At 46.1% G+C, this 24,011-nt stretch overlaps 1 protein-coding gene and 1 non-coding gene across 2 annotated transcripts in view; both read right to left on the bottom strand.

Moving 5' to 3' along the window:
- Positions 1-1,391: 1,391 nt before the first annotated feature.
- The window catches only part of CREBBP (CREB binding protein), a 120,903-nt gene continuing 98,283 nt past the window's right edge, over positions 1,392-24,011 (bottom strand). The window contains exons 20-31 of the mRNA XM_011376497.2: positions 23,800-23,880; positions 22,207-22,263; positions 19,134-19,211; positions 18,714-18,781; positions 14,331-14,481; positions 13,795-13,941; positions 13,013-13,126; positions 11,768-11,933; positions 11,230-11,397; positions 8,503-8,664; positions 7,820-8,101; positions 1,392-6,141 (exon numbers count right to left, since the gene is read on the bottom strand). Coding sequence (XP_011374799.1) covers positions 4,003-6,141; positions 7,820-8,101; positions 8,503-8,664; positions 11,230-11,397; positions 11,768-11,933; positions 13,013-13,126; positions 13,795-13,941; positions 14,331-14,481; positions 18,714-18,781; positions 19,134-19,211; positions 22,207-22,263; positions 23,800-23,880 — 3,613 coding nt within the window. The 3' untranslated portion in view covers positions 1,392-4,002. The remainder of the gene's footprint in view (positions 6,142-7,819; positions 8,102-8,502; positions 8,665-11,229; positions 11,398-11,767; positions 11,934-13,012; positions 13,127-13,794; positions 13,942-14,330; positions 14,482-18,713; positions 18,782-19,133; positions 19,212-22,206; positions 22,264-23,799; positions 23,881-24,011) is intronic.
- On the bottom strand, positions 9,124-9,242 carry LOC111730059. Its single transcript, XR_002776548.1, has one exon. It is a non-coding gene; the product is annotated as a 5S ribosomal RNA (ribosomal RNA).

Raw genomic sequence — 24,011 nt, 5'->3', positions numbered from 1 at the left:
AGAAGCAGGTGTCAGGAGGGGCTTTCTGAAATTGCTGGTTCTGGAGGGAAAGGGGCCTTGGCTCAGTGCCCACTCATCTTTCCTGCTATTTCTGACACTTGCTGTCCTCTTCCTACACTAGGACCTCTTTTATTTTCCCAGGAAATAAAAGCTCAGAACTCAAGTGTCTAGAGGGTGAGGAACAGTGAGGATTGGCTTCCCTCAAAGCTCTGAGGGTTCTCTCTGCTTCTGCCTGCAGAGATCTTGCTCTCACTGGTAACACCAGTTCTGGCTGCTGAACACCTGTTGACTGTGAACACCTCCTGCACAGCCCCAAAGTCTACTGTTTCTCTCTCTGTCCCTTTCTCTACAGCTAGCTTTGGGAGCACAGCTTCACCGATGCCAGCGTTTGGTCCCCAAGACTATCCATCAGTAGACCTCCCACCACTTCCTGTAAAGCAGCACAACCAACCCACCTTCCCTCTTCTGTGGGTCCCCAACCTTTGCCCAGATGTGAGGGGTTCTGGGTGAGGTTGGAGAGGACACGGAAGAGACCTGGCATGAGGAACCTGGTGGCCTTGCTCTGTCATTACAGGGGCACATGCCCAGATGCAGGAGCCAGACACACCCCTAACTGTCCTTTCTAAGAATATCCTCTCTGGACATTGTCAGTGCTCTTTGAACTTTTCAGATTAGTGAAGTAATCCCTCAGTGATATCATGGTCAATAGACCCTAGTAAATCCTTTATAGAAAGGCTTGAGCACATTGAAAGTACCATTTGCCTTCTCATCTCCTCATCCAAAGTTTCTCAGTCTTGCCTGTTTGCCTGCGTGTTAATCAGTTCAATTTGATACTGACCTTTCCCTACTCTTGATTTTGCCCAATGAAATTGTACGAGAGTCACGCAATTTCATGAACACGGGACATCCTGGGAAGGAGCAATGTGGCTTTACGATCTCAAGTGGGCCTTGTCCCCATTCCTACATACTGCTGTGCATCCACTTGCTAAGGAATAGCTGCAGTGTCTACTTCCCAGAACTGACCTTGGGTGAAGAACTTCCTGGTGGTGTACTAGCTATGGTGTACTAGCTACCACCCAGCACTCAGCTCCTTCACCAAAGGAGTAGCCTATTTTTCTCATACAATCCTAGAAGCCCTTTTTGGCTTAAAAATTTTGGTACTATTTTACAGCAATCCAAAGGATAAAGCTGTCTTCAGCCTGAGATCTTAGAAGCAGGAGCCTCTCCACTTCTGGTTTTCCAGAAGTTGCATTCTATTCCTGTTTTTAACATGCTAAATTCTCAAAAACATAAACACATGCACTAGACAAATTCAACTGAGCCCTTAGGCTGACTGGCTGCTAAGCTAATTCTAAGGGTCATTAGCCAACTGGAACCATCTTTGAATCCAAGCAGTTTTACCAGCTTTTATTATAAACACCAGCACATTTCAAGTTTCCTCTTTTTGATCACAAATATAGGACTTTTTTCTTCTCATCCTAAGTATACAGCATGAGACACATGGTTGGGACTTTCCAGCTCTTACAGAAGTTTCCTTACGACAAGTGCGGGATGGGCATCCACAGACCACACCCTCAGCTGCATCTTTTAGCATCTGGATTGCAGGTGACTCCAAGATGAGGTCGGTACATTCTGGATTCCAAGATGACCTGAAAAAGATGCCCTCCACTGAGGGTGTTAAAGGGCTGCACATCCCAAGTACAGGCCTGGAGCTGTTCCTCCGGGTCTCAGATGGCTCACCCCTTCTTATCATGGGCTCAGGGATTCTCTTCAGGGGAGAAAGAGGGTCATGGGTGCAAGCAGTAGAAGAGGGATGGCCAGATCATCATCGGAGGGCCATGACCTAGCTTTCCCTTTTGGGAGAAGTGGAGATGGGAGTTGGTTGATGGTGCTAAATGGTGTTCTCACTCTTACCTGGCTTAATTAATCTACATTAAAACCCAAGATTCTAAGTTCTGTGCTACAACTAATTTCTTAGAAAATCTCAAATTTAGATTCCCAAATCAAGTATTTTGAAAATACTTCTGTGAATACAGGGCCAAAAGAGAAGCTACTTGGATCCTGCTTTCTAAATTTAACACCACAACCCCCCACCTAGACAACCCTCGGTTGGGAGACAAGAGATAAAAGAGAAAGGACTCAGCTAACTGGTGCCCTGAAAAAGGAACATTTTAGAAGACTAGCTTCAGCTCTCCTGGAGGTGGTCCTTCTCTTAGATGTGATTTTTACAGCACTCTAGCCCTCAGTAAGGACTCCTAAAATAGGACCCAGAGTGGAGGCGAGTATCCTTGGAAGTTGGAGATTGGTTTGCAAGCACAGCAGAGCTAGTGGCCAGAGCTCCAGGCATTTTCCCTCAACAGCCTCCAGGGAGGACAGCACACTACTGTTTCTAAAGGGTGGAGAATAAAGGGCCAGAGCTCTGTCTGTCCAGCCTAGTGTAAGAGGCCACGGTGGGATATGCTGTGTGGCAGCATCTTCCCCTACTGAATCTAGAATTCTGGCGGGGAGGCTATGAACCACCTCCAGTCCCTGAAGCACCTTTTGTGATAATTCTAAGATCTTTATATAGGAAGGGGTGGGGGGAGCTGAAAACAATTGCGGGAACCTTCTCTAGTCTGGTTTTTGGGCGCAGGGTGGCTAAGACGGGGGAGGTGGATGGGAGACAAAATGTTATTTCTGACCCACTTGTGTCCCTAACTCTGTGGGTGAAATCCCCCCACCCATCGAATGTATGCAGCCACCACTGGAAAGAGAACCTTCTAGGCCTTGGCTGAGCCTGGCTGACACCCGTACGGCCACCAGGACTTCAGCCCCCGCCTCTCCTCTATGAGCAAACAACCAGAATCATGTCTTACAAAGAACAGACTCCAAAAATATATATAAATAAATAAAAACCTTAAACATTCTTAACAGGGATCTTAAAGAACAGAATACATGTTAAAAACTTCAGTAATTTATATCAATTTTAAGCGGTACTTTATATACAATGGGGAAAAAACACATGCATAGTCCAAATACAATGTTGAAAACAGCATTTTCATAACAAAAAACCCCGAACACTAAGTGTTAATACCATGTACATGAATTCAAGAAGGACCACCCTTTTTGTCTGTTGCACACAGTTTATTTAACAATATGATATAAGAAATGAGTTGGTACTTTACCATTCTATACAGTGATTGAATCTTCTTGAATTTTCTTATTTATAGTAATTATAGCGCTTGCATGATTTACACTAGAATTGCTTTTCCTCATTTCAAGTTTCACATAGAAGAAAGAAAAGAATGCTCTTCTCTATTAACATTAGCATGGTCTAAGAGAGTGATCATCCCTATTTTTTGTCTAAAACCAGTTTTATCAGAGAAACAAAGCAACAATTTCTACATCTGCAAGACAAGAGTTTGGCTTGAGCCAGTATGTATAGATAGATGTGTGTGGGTGTGTACTTGTGTGCACGCAGGAGCCAATTCCTATCGTCCAGGGGTAATACTTGGAGAACGCCCACAGAGTTCACAATAGAAAAAATCTTCCCGCCAACGTCAGAAAGTTGTCGGGATACATTATAAGCTTGCATTATTTCAGGAATCAGTTTCTGAATATTATTTTTCTTCTCACTTTTAAACATAAATGTTTAAAGTCTTGAAAATACAAATAAAAAATATGAATATAATGAACTTGTTTTTCCCATTAAAAAAAGGCATGAGTCACCAGCAATGACGACAAAAAGAATCCAAACAAACCCCCCTCCCCCCAAAAAAAAAAAAAAAAAAACAAAAACAAAACAAAAAGAGAGAGAAAGAGAGAGAGACCAGATATTTAAATCAACTGGTTTTAACAAAAAAATATATTCTTTGTATTGTTTCTTTAAACAGCAATCTACCCTTCCACGGCTTGGAAGTTGCAGTTCCATCTAGGAATAAAAAGAGCCTAGATGCCTGGATTTCAGTACAAAAGGTCCAAGAACATGAAAGGGGAAAAAAAAAAAGCGATGCTCTCACAATGCTACAAACCCTCCACAAACTTTTCTAGGGTGTCTCCTGTGGTGTCACCGACCAAGGACAGCTCATTGGACAATGCACTCCTGTTGGGGGTGTTCAGCTGTGGGAGCATTGCACTCTGTTCGGGGTTCCCCAAGTGTCCCTGATCTATAGAGCTGGCCATGGTGACTGCGAGTCCGGGGTGGGGGGAACCAGTCTGGGGTGAGACATGGTGTGGTGAAGGCTGGGGCTGTATCCGTGGCGACGGGCTGGAATGTGGAGGCTGGGACTGGGGCCGCGGAGACTGTACAGGGGCCGGAGACCTCACCTGGCTACTAAGGGACGTGGCCATCTGCTGGCCGGGGAGGTGCGAGGCCTGTGGCTGTCCTGAGAGCATGTGTTGCTGGGGGCTCATGGGGTTCGGCTGGCCGGGGGACCCAATCTGCTGCTTCATCTGCTGCTGCTGCAGAATCCGCTGCTGCAGGGCCTGCTGGATGTTGGGGGTGCTGTCTGCACCCAGCCCGGGCTGCCCCATCTGGCTAAGCTGTCCCATCTGAGCTGCCATCTGGCCCATGGAGCTGCCCTGCATTGGGAGGTGCTGCTGCATCCGCTGCTGCTGCATGGCCGGAGGGTAGCCTCCGGGTCCTTGAGGCTGCTGGAACTGGCCATGCCCTGCCATGCCTGCGGCCATGCCCGCGCTGCCCTGCTGTTGCTGTTGCTGCTGCTGCTGCTGCTGTTGCTGCTGCAGCAGCTGCCTCCGCAGCATCTCTCTGTACTGCGGGTTCATATTCGCCATGCTGGGGTTGTGCCCTGGGTTCATGATGTTCAAGGCCTGGCCCTGGGGGTTCAGGCCTCCCATTGGCTGCTGCTGTGGAGGCACGCCAGGCCGTGGACCGCCAGCTTGCATGGCATTCAGGTTCTGCAGGCCAGGCTGCTGGTGCAGACCGGGCTGGGGCTGCAGGCCAGGCTGGGCCTGGAGGCCGGGTTGGGGCTGGAGGCCGGGTTGACTGGCCACGTACTTGGCTGTGCGCTGTTTAATGAAAGCTGCCATCAGCTGAGGGTTTGACTTGAGGATGTTGAGCACCTGCTGCTGCTGCTGCGGGGAGCTGGGAGACTTCAGGGTCCGCAACAGGTCCTGCAGGGCACCAGGTGAGATGCTCCGGGGTGGCTGCACATTGGGCATCCGTGGCCCAGCCACAGCTGGCTGGGCCTGCATGGACATCACTGGTCTGGGCATGCCCGGCATCGGCTGCTGCTGGGGGATGGGCGCCTGCTGCCACTGCCCAGGGGGCAGGTTGGGCATGACAGGCCCACTGACTTGGTTGGGTCGGGGCACATTCAGGCCCACAGGAGCCATCTGGCTCACTGGGGTCACCATGCCCGTGCGCCCTGGGGGCATGCCATTGTTGATGTTCACCCGGTACAGGTGCTGCTGCTGCTGAGCCTCGCGCTCAATCTGCCGGGCCGCCTCCACTGCTGCGGGTGGGGGCTGGGCAGGGGGCGGTGGGGCTGGCACCTGGTTGGTGGGCTTCCCAGTGGACACCGTGGTGGGGGGCTGAGTCCGGGCCACGCTAGGGAAGCCGGCTGGTGACATGCTCACAGGTGAAGGCTGGGGCTGGGTGGGGGGCTGTGGTGTCTGGGGTGTGCTGGGCTGCTGGGTGGGGGTCCCGGGCGGTGCTGAGGTAGGGGAAGGCAGACTCTGAGGCACGTTGCGGGTGTTCATGGTGGCCATCCGCCGGCGCATGAGCTGCGCTTGCTGTAGGCGGTGCTGTATCTGCTGCTGGCGGAGCTTGTGTTTGATGTTGAGGCAGAAGGGCACAGGGCATTTATTTTCTTGGCAGTGTTTGGCATGATAGCAGCAAAGGGCGATGAGCTGCTTGCATACCGGGCAGCCTCCGTTGGTCTTGCGCTTACAGCCCTTGGTATGTTGCACAACCCGCTTCATCTTCTGGCAGGACGGCAGCGAGCAGTTGGCGTTGCGGCACTGGCAGGCGTGCACTAGGGACTGGATGCAGCGCTGGATGCTCAGGCGCCGTGACTCCTGGGGGCTCTTGGACTGTGGCTCACCCTGGCTGCCGCCCTCGTCGTCTAGGCCCAGCCCCCACTTCACCATCTTGTGTGTGTGGCTCTTCGTGTTGTAGCAGTTGATACAAAGATCGTAGTCCTGTGGACAAGGGGGACAGACCAGTGTCAGCATTCGGCCCAGTGGGACCAGACATCCCAGTTGCCCTCCGGAACCTTCACTCTTGGGACCTCCCCTACAGCCCAGAAGGATCCAGAGACCAAGAGATCCATCTCCTCACTCTGACCCCACCCTCTTCCAGGGGCACCACCAGTCCTTCTCAATGAGCAGGCACACAGGTGCACATATGCACACAGTGTGTGACTTTATGTTCATGCAAAGCTCTTGGGTGTGTTGGCAGGACACTGGCCTCCTTTCTTTCCTTCGTCTGTGCCCCCAGAAATGGCACCTAGCCATCCCGCCCCCATTCCAGGTCTGAAACACCTGACAGTGAAGGACTGATTGAGGCTGGCCCATTTCCTCTCAAGCACCACGTGAACGTCTGAAGTACCACAGACCTAGTTCCTAGAGACTGGCCTTCACTCTGCAAAGTTGCTATTGGGTGTCTTCAAAGCATCCCCAGAGCTCTGCAGAGCAGCCCAGCAGGACACTGGGGCTGAGAGGAATTCACCAGGAGGAAGGCCCTGCGCCTAAATCACAGTGACAAAATTCCCTTACCCAGGTTTCTAAAAGCCACCTGCATCTAGAGACTGAGATACTGAAGTGCTAGAGTAGAGAACAGAGCCCTATGACCAGGATTGATAACCTTTTCATAGAAAGAACATGAAAATCTCAGCAGTAGCAAATGAGGGAGAGGACAAAAGGAAGCTACAGAAAGCAAAAAATAAAGATGAAGGCTTAATAAAGGCCCTGCTCTGCTCCCCAGAGATCAGAGAGCCCCATCCCAGACGCTGACTCTGGTAGACAAGGTGAAGACTGTGTGGGAGTCTGTGACCATCTGCAGGGAGGAGGTGGAGGGCCCACAACAGCCTGATTTACCCCATGAAAGGGACCCATCTGTGAAAGGGACAGACCCCCACCCCTTCACATGGAAGTCAAGACCTCTGCAGAAGGGAGCCAGAGAGTGGTGCTGCCACAGGGTACCAACCAGGACAAGGGAGGAAGGTTTCCAGACCCCTGACCACAGGGACTCCGGCAGACAAAGGGAAGGAAAACCAGACAAAGTTTTGGCAGGACCAAAACACTGCCAGTGCCTCTCCTGCTCTCTCCACATTCCTGCCCTGGCACCACAAGGCCTGTGGATGTGCCTGACACAGAGCTGGGGTTAAAGAAACATAGGGCACAAAATAACAAGTACCTTGTGACCATCTCCTTGTCCTAGACAAGTCAGTGCTTGCTGACCCCTGGAAGACTAGCCTGTCCAAGTGTGTTCTGAACACACATCGATGGCCCCACCGTCATGTTCAATTTGGTCAGGACCAGACCACGCTCCATGAAGGGAGACTGGCCGCTTCTTACCATTGATGTCTGGTGTTAAGCCTAGTGCGGGCACACAGCAGAAACCCAACCAATGTTGAGCTGGATCCTTTTATTTATGAACTCAACAATAATAATCTCACAACCAAATGTGCCCTGAGAGAACCAGCGGTTTTCTTCCTTCCTGGGAAATGCCAACGGTCTAATAGTTCAACTTAAAATGCAAATACATAGACCAGAGAAGGCCAGAGAGCAGCCAAGGGGACCCCAGACTTGTGCTGGACTTCATCTCTGCTGGAAGTTCTGTCAGAGCGCAGACACGGGGAGGGAGGTACGGGCCTACCTCACACACGGTGCAGTGCCAGCGGGTCTCCACGTGATGCTTGCACTCGTTGCAAGTGTAGACGAAGCGGTCTTGGCCCTGGGTGTGCAGCTCCACCAGCATGCACAGCGTGGACCACTTGGACCGACGCAGGGAGGAGAACTCCCAGTGCTTATCTCTGGCGAGGGTGAGGAAGGCGTCACGCCCGTCCATGAGGTCACAGCTGAGCAAGGGGTCGGGGTCAACAATGGGGGGCAGTGTATTGATAACAGGCCCTGCATGAAGGTGGATCACAAAGAAGACCTGCAGGAAGAACAGCAAGAGTGACGTCAGCCCATAGAGAATAGGGCAGCAGTGCTGAGGAGGGCTGGCTCTGGCTGGCCCAGGGCTAGCCCTGGCTTACAGTACCGAGATGGTGCTTAGCTTGACCTGATACCTGCTGTGTGTCAAAAGGCACAGCTCCCTGGGATTGAACTGAGTTGGTGATGTGTCACATGGCATTACCCAAACAGCCAGCTCAGCCTTCTAGGGGCTGGTCCTCCTACACAGCCAATGGAGAACACGGAACGGAGTTGCCACCCATGCTTTCTTTCTCCTCTTGGCCCGGGGCAGGACTGTGGATTCTCAGCAACCCCTCCTCCTTTATCTTGGCCCAGAAGGACACAAATGCTGGGCCCAGCAGTGCAACCTGCCCCACGTCTCACCTCTTTGTGCTTCTCCATGGTGGCGTAGAGCTTCTGAGATAAGTCGTTGGACACGTTGGGCATGCTGGGCTTCTTCTTGTTGGCTCGGCTGATGCTGCTTTTATTCTTGTTGGTTTTCTTGTTGTTCTTTTTCTTGGCATTCTTGCTGTCACCCTGGCTGCCCTACAACAACACATAAAGTTGTTAGACAAGCCCAGTCTCTTCTTCCCAGCCCACTATCAAGCCAGGACTCCCAGCTCCCAGGTCCTTGGTGGCAGGAGACCACCAAGCAGACCTCTATATATGTGTGGGCTGTAAACAAATTGCAGCCTTCAGAGGAGACTGCGGAAGAAAGGTGATGAGAACTGAAGCAGGGACTTTACTCTGCTGAGCCCAAGGAGTCCTGACAATTAAAAAACTAAGGACACTGAATGAAGTTCAGACTCTGGTTAACAATGACTTATCAGTATCCATTCATCAACTGTAACAAATGTAGCACACCAATGCAGTTGTCAGCAGGAGAAACTAGTGCTGGAGTATATGTACTATCTGCTCAAGTTTTTTCTAAGCCTTTATTCTAAAACATAAAGCCTATATTTTAAAAGATAGATCGATTGATGCTATCTATTTATTTATTTTAAACGCCTATAGCACCTGGTCTTCCTAGGTGGTCTCCCATCCAAGTACTAACCAGGCCCAACCCTGCTTAGCTTCCAAGATCAGATGGGATCGGGTACATTCAGGGTGGCATGGCCATAGACTATATTTTAAAAGTTTTAAAAGAAATAGATTCACTGCACACTTTAGAAAATATGGCCAAAGAATAAATAAATACAAATAATTTTCTGCCACCAGAGCAATAGCACCTTTGCACATCACTTTGTGTGATTTTTCTTCACAAAGTTGAGGTTATATACTTGCACTGGGGTTATATCCTGTTTCTTCCCCACTATGGCAAGCATTTTCCCCATCTTCCCATTTCCCGCCACTGAAGACCACTTTTAACGGCAAAGCAGTATTCCAAATGAAGTGCCGTCTATAACTAAGCCAATGTCTGCTGCCTCTGTGAACTGGATTCACAGAATTGTGCTTCTGTCTTCCACCTTCACATTCTACCCTCTCTTCCCCATTCAAGTCCACAGCCAGCAACAGCCCGTTCAAGCATCAGCCCTCATCTATTTCTATCTCTCAGAGAGCCCCAATGCTGCCAGGCTAGAGACAAACATGTCCACCTTGGATGGGACACAGGGCTGGGGTCTGAGTCCCCTTCAGAGTCATGTGTCCTGGGAGCTCTGCTGTGAGGGCACGACAGACTCTCCTCCTCCTGCCACAACCTGCCCACCATCTTCTACCACCTGGATAAACATTCCAACTCAGGCCACTTCCCATCAAGACATGTGTGGCAGTAGTGGACACACAGAGGGACCTCAGGTTTACAGGTTAGCTCTGGTCTCTCCCCCACTGGAACCTTGAGTTTCCATTAAAATCTGGCCCACCCTTCAAAGGTCAGCTGAGTGCAAGACCTTCCAGTGAAGTGTACCCTGCCTGGCAAGTAGCAGCACTCGGCAAGTCATTCCAGACCCCTGGCTCTGAATGCCATCCTTGCAAAGGCCCTCAAGCACAACTAGGAGGGCCTCAAGCTGGCATCTAAGTATTAACAAGTCCACAACCAATTCTTGACTTCTCCCCCAAATATGTGCTCGCTCTTCCTCCTTCCTCAGGCAGAGGCAGCAAAGACATAACAAGCAGCCCGGCCTCAGGATTCTCCTCACATGCTGCAAAGATCCGCCTCAAGTCCGGTGGGTGGGGCGGGGGGAAGGGGCACTACTCTCAAAACACTCTGCATGCTTCTTATGAACTCTACAGCTACGAGCTGAACTGGAACAACCACAATGTCTTGTTGGACACCACGAAGCACGGAACACTTGCTCACAACTTGGACGCTTATGTTTTTCCTCCTGGTGGAAGCTCCTTCTCCTCAATCCTCTGGGCTCCTTCTTACCAGGTAAGTCTCTGCTCAGATGCCACTGCCCCCGCCACCCCACCAGGACCCATGGAGGTGCTTCCATTCCTCCTCTTCCCTGTGCTTTTCTCCACAGCTTCCACCACTATTTCAGAATATGCTGGGTATGTGTTTATTTTTCTTGTGTCTCCTACTAGTATACCCCTGGAGGATAGGGATGGAGTTTTCCTTAGTTCTCACTGCATTGCTCAGACCTGTGCCTGCACACAGCAGGAACTGGAGTACACGAGTGCAGACACCACAGAAAAGAGCTGTGTGTATGTGTGTAGTTTGTAACAAAGCAAATGAACGAGGCCTGGCAACTAAGGGCCTCTTCCTCAAGTACTCTTTTAAATCAATTAATTGGTTCCTGACCATGATGTATCCGTCTTGTCTCCATCTGTTCCTTCTCTCATCTTTCTTTGTCTTAGCCCTGTCTGTCCTGCTTAGAGATGCTAGAGCAAGTACCTCCTGTCCTCCTTCTGCTAGGTGATGCTGTCTCCAATGCCCACTTTAGCTTGCCCAGTGCCCAGTGTGAGCTGTGCTCCCAGGCCCCAGTCCTATGGTGGGTGGTGACGAAGTGAGATTATGCATGAAAATACCACCACAGATAAAGACGACCACGTCCTGTGAACCCAAGAGCACATGTTTACTCTTCAACCTGACAGAACTCAGCCTTCAGAGCACACAGCTGGGGCAGAGGGGCTCCTGAGGAGGGTGAGGTGGTGGGGACATGCGGGCTTTACCTCCGTCGTCTCACTGGCTGCAGTGCTCTCTTCTTTCTTTCTCTCTTCTTCTTCTTGTTCTAGCTCCTTAATACTCTCCTCCAACACATTGGGCCAGAAGTCACCCTCAAAATAGGGCAGTTCCTTGGCACTGGTAAGCCTGTCTTCAGTTGCTTGTTTGAAAATGTCCTGGACAGTGAACAAAAGCACAGCAGTGAGATGAGGGGACCAGAGTGACACTCCTGGAGAGAGAATGGCATGGGACTGTGACACTGGAGAGGATCCAGTGTTGCGCATTCCCATGGTGCACAATGGCTAAGATAAGCTGATTTCAACAAAGGCATCACAATGGCACTGTTTTCAAACTGCCAACTAAAAATCTTGATAAGACTGTAGATAAGATGGTTCTAAATTTTTATTTCATACATTTTTTTTTGCTTTCTAATCCTCGTATGTGAATACAATTCTAACATATGTAAATACAAGAGGAAGACACATGAAAATATGTGAATCAGTGGTGACAAAGCCACCCCATACCCTACTTTTCAGCACCAGGTACCTTATAGTCATGGATGATTCGTTCTGCAAACGCCTTGTCTAGCATCTTCTTGTACCACTCCTGCAGGCGCTTCGGTTTTGGGATTTTTTGATCAGGGGGGTGGCAATGGAAGATGTAGTCATCTCCTTCACTTGGGGGACAGGCCCAGATGTGTCCTGTCACATACCTGCATGACACACACACACACACATACACGCACACAATTCAGATAAAAGTGGTGAGCAAAACTGGCCCCGCCTTTAAAGAGTAACAGCTGAGGAATGGACCAAAGCAGAACAGAAATAACTATAAAGAAAAAAGAAAACAATGAAATGACCACAATGCTTGTGGCGAAATGTGCAAGAGGCACAGAGAGGTTCCAAACCAATGTGCTGGGGGTGGGAGGTGGGGGGTGGTGGGTGGGTGGGAAAGGCCAAATCTCTGCACGCCTGGAAACTGACCCTAAAATACTTCCTTAGGTCTGCATGTCGGGCAGGGGCCAAGGCTGCTAGGGAACCTGTGAGCACAGGAGAGAGCATAGGACGATGGCGACATCAAATAGATCAAATGGCTTCTACCCAGGTATGCACTGAGTTTCTTATCTACTTTCTCCTGTGCAGTTGAGTATTTCCTCCTAGGAGTTAAAGTTAAATAAATCTCATTCATTCTGTTTAAGACACTTTAATCAAATACCTTTAACTTTCAAATTTGGAAAAGGAATGTGACAGATCTAGAACATAAAAACAGAGATAAAGAAGTAAGACACTAGAGACTACATATTATGGGATTCCATTTATAAGAAGCATCTAGAAAAGGCAAATTTATGAGAACAGAAAGTAGATTAGTGGTTGCTGGGGGCAGGGATTGAACAAGGATTAACAACAAATGGGTACAGAGATTTGACTGGGGGATGACAATGTTCTGAGACTGATTTATGGTGATGGTCGCACCACTTGGTAAAGTTACTAAAAATCACTGATGTGTATACTTGAAATAAGTGAATTTTACGATATAAATATGCTTTAATCAATTTTTTAAAAAAGAGACCAGAATGAAAAGAATGCAAAGGCAGGGAAAGTACATGCACTGTGTGAGGAGTCCCAAGAGCACTTAGAGAGGGAGCTCTGGAGACTTCTGAATACATCTAAGGATGCTAAAATAAAAACACATAAAACTTAAACACTCTTATTATTTCACAAAATAAATATATAATGAAAATTAAGCATGGCGTTTTTATTAGTTCTGTAAAATTTGAATGAAACTCACCCCAATTTCTTCACATATTCTAAATATCCAATAAGGATCTCATGGTAAACAGCTGTCCGAAGGCATCGGGGCCGGAAGAAATGAATACTGTCCAGATAAGATATGTACACACGCCTGAAGGGTGGGAGTAAGAAATTAATTGAAAGTTCAGGGTATACCCCTAACTTGAAACCAAACACAAGCATCCAAAGAAAAAATGCTCCAGCAATTAATTTTGTTTTGATAGCATTTACACTGGCCACAAACAAGAGAGAAGAAAATTCCCATCACCAACCGCCACTGCCAATCAATAAAATGGAATCCAATTTCATTGCCAAACTGAGAAGCAATGGCATCACTTACCACAGAGAACCACAGAAAGATCAGGGCAAACTAAGAAAAGCCACTTTCAATTCCCTCTCACCTACATTTTAGACTGAACATGAAAGAACTCTTGGCAGAGGATACTTCATTTGTCCAGGTGCATCAGAGAATGCCTGGGCTCATGGAGTGGTTCCCACCCTTTTCTCTGCCCCAGGTAACACAGGGACAACAGCAAGACCAGAACCATGACCCACAGTTACTCACAATACAAAACATGCTTGAAATAGTCATCAAAACCTTCCACTTCCCACTGGCTTAGAGAAAACTAAAATTAACTAGTCCGGTTAATTAAGCATAGGTTAATTTAACTTAAATCCAGCTCTAAAGCACACAGGTTCTCTAAGACACACAGATAGAGCCTTGGTCTGTTGTAACACAACATGCTTAATGACAACCTCTGAAAGGAGATGGAGAACTACCTTGTGTTTGGAGGAGGGCAATCAGAGCCATACTCCTGGACATGCATCCCAAAAAAGCACACATCCACTCCGTCAATTTCCTCAAAAGCAAAGAGAGCTTTGGTTCGATAAGGGAAAGATTCAGACATTTCCCCAGAGTCCACAAACCTGAAATAAAAGTCAGAATCTGCTGTTAGTAAGAGTCGATGTTTACAAGGAGCTTTACAATGAGATCTGCTGCTATAAACCAGCTCAGGGCAGAGGTGATAAAGGCCTGTCTTCTCTTCTAACTACCAGCCCAGAGCTCTTCCCAATGGACTGGGCAGCTTGGAGCTGTGATCTTGTTCTTTGTGACACTTTTATTCAACTGGGACTTTTATTTACCCTGATGAATTTGGGATAGAGAGCAGTGCTAGCTAGCTACATACTAACCTCTGAAAAGTGTTTAAATTATGCACTCTAAAGCCTTGCCAGAAAGCAAGGTCTCTGTTTAAACAAGTGGGGAAAGCACTGGAACAGTGTCATTTTAGAAAATGGCACAATGTCTGCACACAAACCGTGACTTCATCCCAGGCTTGACCTCCACAGTCTTGTCTGAACTGGCCACCACTCGGACAAAGACCTCCCCAGCTTCAGGATGATTTTGTCGCCGCAAAAACTTGTTGACTCGGTCTTCCAAGTGGTTTCCTAATCGCGTGGTCTGTAGTCCTGCAAAGTTCAGAATGAGCAGGTGAGAGAAATTCAAAAGGGCTGTGGAAAAGGCAACTGAGGCCATAGAATTCACCTTTTTCTTTCAGTGTAGTCTGATATTTTAAGGATTCATGTTCTCCAAATCCAGAAGGGAACTAGTCTGTCCGATGAGGTCAGTGTTTTATGAAAGGGGGGATTTCGGAATCTCAGGCACTTCATACCCTCCCTGAAGGCTGCCATCAAATACCCAGATATTTTCATCTGTTTCTAACCATAAAAGGCAAAACAGACATGAAGGTGAACCTGAATCTCAAAGAAGACAGGCTGTGGGGTAAAATGGGGGAGCAGGCAAGAGGGGAACCGTGCTGTGCCCACCAGCCCTGTCTCCCCCACACCCAGGCCCTGGTGAGGTGGAGATCTGGCCTAGGGCACACATCTGTGTCCTGAGAGCAGAACTCTAAATGGGGTGCCTGCCATGGCTTTTCCTGGAAGGCAAGACTGGCACTCATGTGTTCTTCCCTTCATGCTCGGCTGAGGAGAGATCCCCACTGCAGTTAAGACAGAGCGCACAGAATACTGCACTGCTGACTAAGCTGTGAACATGCAGACCATGGCAGGAGCACTGATACTGTCTCAACACCCAGACCTCCCTATCTTCATTCCCAGGTAAGCTCTTCCTTCCATACCTCCCTCTCCCAGGGAGTCATAGAACAAGCTACCTAGAGGTAAAACATTAGCCACAGCATAAAAAACTCCCTGCACATGGGAAAAAAGACTAGAAGCAAAAGCTGTAGAAGATTCACAGTAATTATTTGTATACAGAATTTTAAAGACATTTTCTTCTTTATATTTATTAATTTTTAAAATATTTATTACAATAAGAAAAAAATTTTAAAGCTATTCGAAAAATTAAGATTCCTTAATGAAGTCAAGAAATATACAGAAAATTTAGACTAACTCTAAATTCCATTTTTCTGCAATAAACATACCAATGGTAAAGCTTTGATACATTAAGTTATACCTATAAGTTATAATGTATCTTTGATACATTAAGTTATATCAATAAATGTGATTTAAGAAAAAAACACAATGATAATGAAATAAAAACCATAATAATGAAATAAAAAATAATGAAATAAATATATAGAAAAATAATGAAATAAAATATAGAAAATAATGAAATAAAAACCATATAGAAAAATAATGAAATAAAAACCATATAGAAAAATAAAAACTTGAAAAGCTATAAAAATGATGGGGAGTGGATTTGTGATCTATTTCACCTGCTGATAAAACTGTATACTAACCACAGCTGTGTGTTCATGCTCTGGACCCCTTACATCCTGCAGCTCCCATGGCTAAGACAGCCATACTGAGTGCATTAGTAGTAGCTTCAAAGGAACCAACAAGCCATTTTGTCTCGTCTTTGTGAAGCCCTTGAAGAAAAGTCTCCCATGTGCACCATCCCCATTCTGCTGCTAAGCACATTCTGTTCCCTTATAAGGTGGCTTCAATCTAGAAGGGAGGACACAGCTAAGAAGTGCCACCCTGCTGTAGTGAGAGAATTCCCCCTTTTCCTTATGAAAATATGACTCCACACACTATGATCTTCAAATAGTAAATGGAAGGAATAAACCTTAAAAATTTGGTCCTTACTTTCGTCGTCAAATCACCTGAATTACCTGCACTAAAAACCATACATTTAAACCAATTTATGACAATCCTGTTACAAGTACGAAACTGAGCACTGTGAGAACGTAAAGAGGACTGCAGAGCTGATTCCTCATAGTGGGTGGGGGTAGGGGTAGGTATTACATGTAGCAGCCAGCACAAGCTCAGAGATGCAAATACTGGGGACGCAGGTTCTCCTGGGAAAGAAGGGTGATTCTTATCTATGTGGTACACACATGGAGATGTATTTCAGGTCCTGCAGTGTTTAGGAACAGGCCCCTCTCCTGGCTGTCATGGCTGGGACCTCTTTGCAGTCAGTGCACACACTTTTGCCTCATTCGTACACCACTTCCCAGTTTTCTGCAGAGTGGCCACATCCTTTTATCTAGCAACTCATTCCCACTTTCCAATCACCCCTTACTATGCTGTATTGCCTTTTGCCTATGTGCAAATATCTTTGAAGTAGGATACATGAAAAATGGAATTGCTGAGTATAAAATAAACATTTTAAACTGTTCATTCCAACCCAGGCATTCAATGTACATTTTTGTCCGCAGTGCATGACGTGGGGTGGGGGTGGGGATGCTTTTATTTCCCTTTATGGAATCAAATCCTTCACTTTTTTCCTTTCTGACCTCTGGGTTCCACCTTTTTTAGGAAGGCTTATAACCCAATACTATAAAAACACTCTTACTGTGACTTTGTGTACATCTGAAGTTGTTTCCTTTTCTCCTTTAACCACCTGAAGCTAAGTTGTGTGTCCATATGGTGCAAGGTGGGGAGGTGGCTTTGGGTGGATGGTCAGTTCTGAGTATCATTCACTGACTAGCAGCTGGAAGATATTTCCAATAGTCAGTGCAAATACAAATGAGGCAACCTTTCCTTTGTGACCTACAGACACTCGCAAAGACTGTTCAAACCACAACATAAGGGGTGACACTAGACTTCTAAGGTCCTTTTATGTAAGCAAATGTTCTATATCCGAAACCCTAAAGCTCATCCACCAAAGGTCCACACATCTTTCTCTACCATTCTCTGGACACTGGTGGTGGGTGGGGTGGGGGGGAGGTCGGGTGAGGTGGGCTGGGCCAGCTCTCAGGCTCTTCTTTGCCCCAGCCCCGCACCTCCACCCTTGTGCCTTCCAGTCATAGCTCTTCTAGTGAGGCCTAGCTCTGCTGGCAATGTGGTCTGGTCACTGAAGCTCTGGCCCAGGAAAGTGTTTCTAAGTTTTTGACTGCTTCAGTGATCTCACTAAGAACAGACCCTCTAATGTAAGGGTTCTCATCTGAGGGCAACTGTGCCCCCAGGGCACATCTAGCAAGGTCTGGAGACATTTCTGATGGTCACCACCTGGGGTAGGGGTGGGTGTAGTGTTATTGATACTTAGTGGGCTGTGGCCAGGGATGCTGCTAAAATCCTAAAAAGCACAGGAGAGCGACCATGACAAAGAATCACCTAGCCCCGAATGTCAATGGTAGTAGCTCAACTCTTATCTAGAGAGACGTATTACAATAGTCAGTGAGTTCATCAATATTTCAAAACATTTTACAAGAGTAAGTTTAAGTTATAGGATAACTGTGGATTTTGGTAACTACAGTCTGAACTTGAATTAACACTGACTTGGAAGCCTACCGAGTAGCTTCCTCCTTGCCTACTTCCCTGGATGTGTTATCTCTCCCTCCATCTCATCTCTCTTCTACTCCCAGCTCCTGAGATGGCTTGGCTCTTGTTGGAGACACCTTGAGCAGTGTGCTGGTCACCTGTCCTACTGGTGAAAGGCAAGAGCTGCAGGGAGCACTGGGGCAGGTGAGCTTTAAGGCACCACTACTGGTGGCTTTCCTATTCCGGATTACTGTTAATTTAGCAAAAGGACAGCCTGGGAACACCATGCTGTGGAAGGCAGCCCCCAGTACTTGAGAGCCAAGTGGTAAAGGTTACATATTGTAAACTTTTGAAAAAAATCAGGACTACCAATGAAAAGTTATTTTTAGTAGCAATAGCCTGCTCTCATAAAGAGATACCAGAAACCTCTCTAAAATGTAACAATGACATTTTCACCAAGTCTTTGGGCAGACCAGGCTCCTACAGGCCCTGGATGGATGGCAGCTGATTCCCAAGGGGTCAAAGAGGGTCACTCCTCACAATAGAAGGGTCCACATCTAGTGATTGGCAAGTGGTCGCTGACACACAGGCCCAGGGCTAAGTGTGTTGCTCACACAAGATGTCTGTGTGTGTCTTATTTCTAAGCTTATTGGGGAGAGGTCTTATTTCTAAGTTACTTGAGAAGAATCTGCTGACAAATTTTCTCAGAATTTATAAAGTTTACTATACATTTAAGCTCTCGTCTAAAATGAAGACTGATCATAAAGCTGACATTCATATAGGGATCAGGCCAAACGATTCTCTTTAAGGGTAAAACAAGAAAAATACACAGTATTAGAAAACAAACTCCTCACAGTTAGAAACATTGGACAAGTGAGCTCCAAAGCCACCTGTTGAGAGGAACCAAAGGAAGACTGGGAAAATTATACAAGTTTCTATAACATACAGATCAGGAAACAAATCTTTCCATAACTTACTCTTAGCACTGAATTTGTTTTCTTTTCGAGTTCTGCCAGTTTTCTTCAAGCAGTTGTCGCACACAAAGCTGCAAAAACAAACAAACAAATAAATAAGGGGTGTAATCAGATTATATAAACAAACAGTACATGTTACTAAACCAGTGAAATGCAGCATTAAAATACTTTGTTGACAGTTTAAATCGCATCATTATGCAAAAGTGAAGAGGCAGACTGCTTTGATTCTACAATTCCTAAAGAAGGCAAACATTAAGACTTAAATTTAGAATCAACTGCCATCTATCTTAATTGCTGAATTCTTGCTGACAACAATGAATGAAATGCAGTAGCAGCAGCAGCGGCAGGGACCCTCTCCTCCACTCTGTGCAGAACTGCTTTCCCTTTCCCAAGATTACAGGAAAACACCAGGAAATTACTCACCCTGAAGGCCAAATGATATCATAGTGTAAAACACAAATCTGATGCATCTTCCGGCCACATTCCTTGCAATCAACAAAACTAGAAGACAAAGAAAGTGCACTGAAATGCACATGGAACCACACAATGCAGTGGTCTGTAGGAGCTGGTATACTATGTCCACACCTCGTCCTCTTGTTTACTTTGAGTAGCTGGGGCACTAACACAATCTGTTGATTTGTTCAGCCATATTTTTAAAATGTGTCAGTATACTTTCTACAGGAAAAGCAAACTTTCTTCTTGTCTTTGTACAAATGCCTCATTCCTCTCTCCTCCCAATTTCCTTTGCAACCAGAAATGAAACTTTAAAACTTTGCTGTAATGCAGGCATATTTTATGGGCCAGTTATTTCTGACATTATTACATATCTTCAAGGCCAATGCTTACTCTAGGTAACTGCACATGCCTAAAATGACTTAAATAACAGAGAACAATACTTTCAGTGTTATAAACACTTGTTCTTAGAACTAGGCACAGGAAGCATCCGCTTTAAGTGGGTTACAAAGGTGGGAAGTGCCAAGCTGACTGGTAAATAATGGTCATTATTCAAGTAAACATTGGAGAGAGCAAGGGGATAGATGCACTGTGCCACTCACAGCTCTGCCACAGCCCCACCCAGGCTCACCTGGGCTCTGTCACTTTATCTGGGAATCTCAATTGCCAACATACTTGAAGGTCAAAACCTTCTATTTTTCAGCCACTCCCTTACCACCACCATACTTAAACCTGGTGCAAGTCTTAAGGGGCTAAAAAGTACCACATTTTCCCCAAACTCTCCTGGGTTCGGGCTCTTTCTATCAGCCTGGATACTGAGCCCTGTAACCTGACACATGCTTTCACTACCCTGTTGAGCCCTTGGCCTCTGATCTTTCCTCTGTCCTTGCTGAGCAAGGCTTCAATCATGGATCAAGCCTCACCCAGCTCCTCTGTTCCTGTTCTGTTGGAGGGAAAAAAGACACATGCGCAAAACTGTGCAAAACAGCAGCACCATTAGACTGGCCATCCTAGAGTATTATCTGGCAATCCCGTGCTATGTCATGCCCCCCACTCCACCATGTGGTAGCTGTTCCAAACCTTCACTCCTCCCTCAAGTGCTACATCACCCCCAATCAGCTCCTTCTTTGAAATCTCAACAGTTGAGCTCATTTCTGGGTTAAGAATTTAAAAGATCAGTAGGTAATAATTCCCTCAGTTTCTGTGCCCACTCCAAAGACACCCCATTCTCTACCCTTCCCTCTTATGTCAGGGAAGAGAAATGTCAAAAAGTATGATATATATTATAGATCCTATTGTATCAATTTTGAATTTCAACCTCTCTCCCCGCCTATTATTAACCAATTGGCTGGCTCTCCTTCCTGCTTTTCTTGTTCAGTTACCTAAAGCCACCACCCAGACTTGTCCTTTCCCCAACCCAGTGTGGTCTCTTCCACCAGAAGGCTGTCTTTCAGGTCAGCTTTCCATCTCTCGCCTGAGCTGCTGCTCTGAGTCTCCTAACTGGTTTCTCTCCTAGGGAGCAAAGTCTTCTCTCCCCTCCTCGTGAATCCACCTCACAGTTCCAGGGTGATCTTTCCATAACAAAAACCAATGGTGTCCCTCCAAACCTTCCCAGCATATCCAGGAGGAAGTCTACACGGCAGAGTAGTGTAAGGGGCCCTGCGCCTCGTGCCTCTCCTGATTTCACAGGACTCCATCCACATCGCCTATATCAACCACTCGAGCTTACCTGTAGTGTTGAGCATCCTGTGTTCTTTCACTCCTTTGTGTCTAAAATGCTCTGACCCTCCCCTAACACCTGCTTCCAGATGAGAGTCACCTTCTTTGGGATGCCATTCTGCCCAGGCCAGGGCCCAGAAACACTAGACAACCTTATTGCCTTCTGCAGTCTGTGCTACGATCCATCTCTCTCTTCTACTGAATGATGTAGCCCTCCCTTGATTCACCTGTGTAGTGCCCACCTAGTATTCTAATACAATGTATTTTGAAATTGGAAAGTGAATATAATTGTAGTGAAACTGAAAAACTGCGGTAGAGGGCATAATGTGAACAGGGATATGGACAATCAGGATAAACAATCCACTGGTCATTAAAGATCTAGGAAGGAGCCTCCTCATGCATAAGGCACCTTGCTCAGGCTGGAGCTCTAGAAGTCACTGTGCTCCTAGCCTAGGCACTGCTATTCAGGGAAAGTATGTGTCCTTCTCTACAGCAACTGGCCTCACTGAAGCTGCAGGGATGGGGTGGGGGTGGTGTATGTATGTATGTGTGTATGTTTCAAGGCCAAGAGAGGAGAGGACCTTGTTTCTAAGCCCTGGACATACCATAGCCACATTTCTCAAACATCCAACGATGCTGGAGTTTGTTGTGCTCATCGAATAGCCCTGAACGGGCATTCACCACAGCAACAGAACATAGTGGGTCTCTCCACACACTGGGATGCCCTCAGGACTCAGCTTTGGGGACTAGGGAGGGGATACCACACGGAAGGAGCTCTGAAGCCTCCTTAAGGGCCACCACAAAGCAAATTTTGCAAGTGTAGCATTCTCACTGATCACTAAAAGAAAGTTAAGTATTTGACAATGGCCTGTGAAAAATAAACCATACAAAGACAGAGGGAAGGGCACACACCAGACTTCCTATTACTTTTTACAAAGTGGTTTCTAAGAGGTTTTCTTTCTGAAATTTCCCTTTAAATGATACTAACAATACTCTACCAAATATTCCAACTTTTGGTCTCTAAAGTTTCACACAAAATGGTTTCTTAAAGACGCTGATGACCAAGATATTAGAGAGGTTCTAAAAGAACCAAACATCCATTTAATCTTATTGTTGTTAAAATTCAGTAAATGGAGAGCATGTTACAGAGGCTATACATATTTTGTGTAAGTTAAAGTAGAATCCATATTTTGATAACGTCACACAAAAAAATTCCACCCAGGGCAATATATTTCCAATGTATTCTTCCATAACTCAATAATAAGAACTTCGCTGATCCGAAACTAAAATCTACAAGTCAGAAAGAAGTAGTTATAATACTCACGGTTCAGGATCTAAGGTATCATTTTTCTTCTTTTCGAACTGATCCTTTGAAATTGTCCTTGTTAAAAAAAAAAAAAAAAAGGAAAAATGTTAATTAACTGAATTTATCTGTTGGGTAAAAACTAGAGAGTTTGTAAGTAGTTCTTCAAATAGAAAGTAAGTGATGGTCAGCTGAAATCTCAAGTAAATGAGGGCATGAAAATATATAAATTTAATTCCATAGAAAGCACTACCATTATTTTTCTCTATCTTGTAACATTTCCTCCCAACTATCATCAGCACTTATTACAAGATTTAATGAAAACTTCTCAAAATACAAAGGCAAAATTGTGTTGAAATTCAAATCTGTTAATTTTCAATCAAATCTATATGGTGAGTGGCTACTGATTTTGACAGATACTGGTATAACCAATTCTTTTAACCACCATATTCACTCAATGACACAAGGTCAGCATATCTATTTGGGGATATTTTACTCTTAAAGAGCTGACTATTTGGTTATTACTGTCCTTTTGTTATGACTGGTATATATGTGAATTACTTCTGATTCACAGAATTATACAATTTATCAATCACTCAATGGGACCAAAGAATTAAGATGACAAGAGATATAAAAATAAATTGCATATGTACAATTTCTGTCACTTTGGCTTGTATGTCTTACAAGTGGCTATGGTTTTACATTTGAATAAAGTAAACTTGAGTTGCAGAGTAAGTGTCCTACACTGCTACAAACTGCTTTGGTGGGAAGCCTTTCTGCCTGTGGGAAAACATCACACTAGCAGACTTCCCAGCATGGAAGGGATCATGGCAGAGTCCAGAGAAAAGAGAACTACAGAACACTGGCAGTCCTGGGCAGACATGGTGGCTGTCAGGTTTTTAGGTATCTCAAGCATATAAATGAGTTGACGATCCAATTTGCGGATTTGTTTTTTTCTTGCCACATCTGGACATTTTTCCACTCAAAGGCAACTCCATCAGAGGACAGGCATCAGGGAGGAAAAAGTAGACTCGAGGAATGAAATGAGCCAACTTAGACCTGTCTGTGTTGGACCTAGTGAGCAAGAGTCAAGCTTCCAGCGAGGAAGGAGACATTTACATTCTGGAAGCTCATTATCTGTGTTCTATTAGCTTTACAACTAACTTAAAGGATAAGGTTTCAGTAGAAGACCAACTACATGCTAAAGACAGGGTGGGTACATTAGCCTCATTTTTTGCTAGTGCCAGTTCTGTGAATAGGATTACCTGGTTTCTTAGGTATAGCCAAAAATTTATAATTTCCCCAAATTGAGGGTGATGGCCACCAGAAAAAAGCAAGTGTTTTAAAAGAAGGGATAGAAAGGTCAAGAGAGACCAGTGAACTGCCCAGTAGCTGCTACAGCATCATGGTCTTGAATAGAAAAAAGGATGTGGAAGTGTGACTAGTGTTCGGCTAAAACAGCTACATGTTAAAGTATGAAGGTGGTCATAGTTAATATGGGAAAATATACCACACACAAATCAAAATGGCAGTGGTGCTTCCTTTTTACTCATGAACAAGAGGCAAAAAACAAGTAAGAGTCACCCCCGAGAAAAATGACAGGATGGTACTTACGTCTGGGGTTGTGAAGGGTCGTCACCCAGGGTAACATTCTCCCCCTGGATCTCTGTGAAACACTTCTCACAGAAATGATACCTGTCAGCAAGAAGGCCATACTTGGGTGAACTGGTCCATCATAATACACAGCCACCCAAGCAACGAAGCCACCAATCAGAGCAGGGCAGATCACCACGACGAAGGGGGGGCGTTGTTGGTTGATTGATGGG

This window comes from Pteropus vampyrus, unplaced genomic scaffold (assembly GCF_000151845.1).
Source record: "Pteropus vampyrus isolate Shadow unplaced genomic scaffold, Pvam_2.0 Scaffold300, whole genome shotgun sequence".
Classification (NCBI taxonomy): domain Eukaryota; kingdom Metazoa; phylum Chordata; class Mammalia; order Chiroptera; family Pteropodidae; genus Pteropus; species Pteropus vampyrus.
Note: the sequence above shows the minus strand (reverse complement) of the source record. Positions and strands in the feature narration are given on the sequence as shown.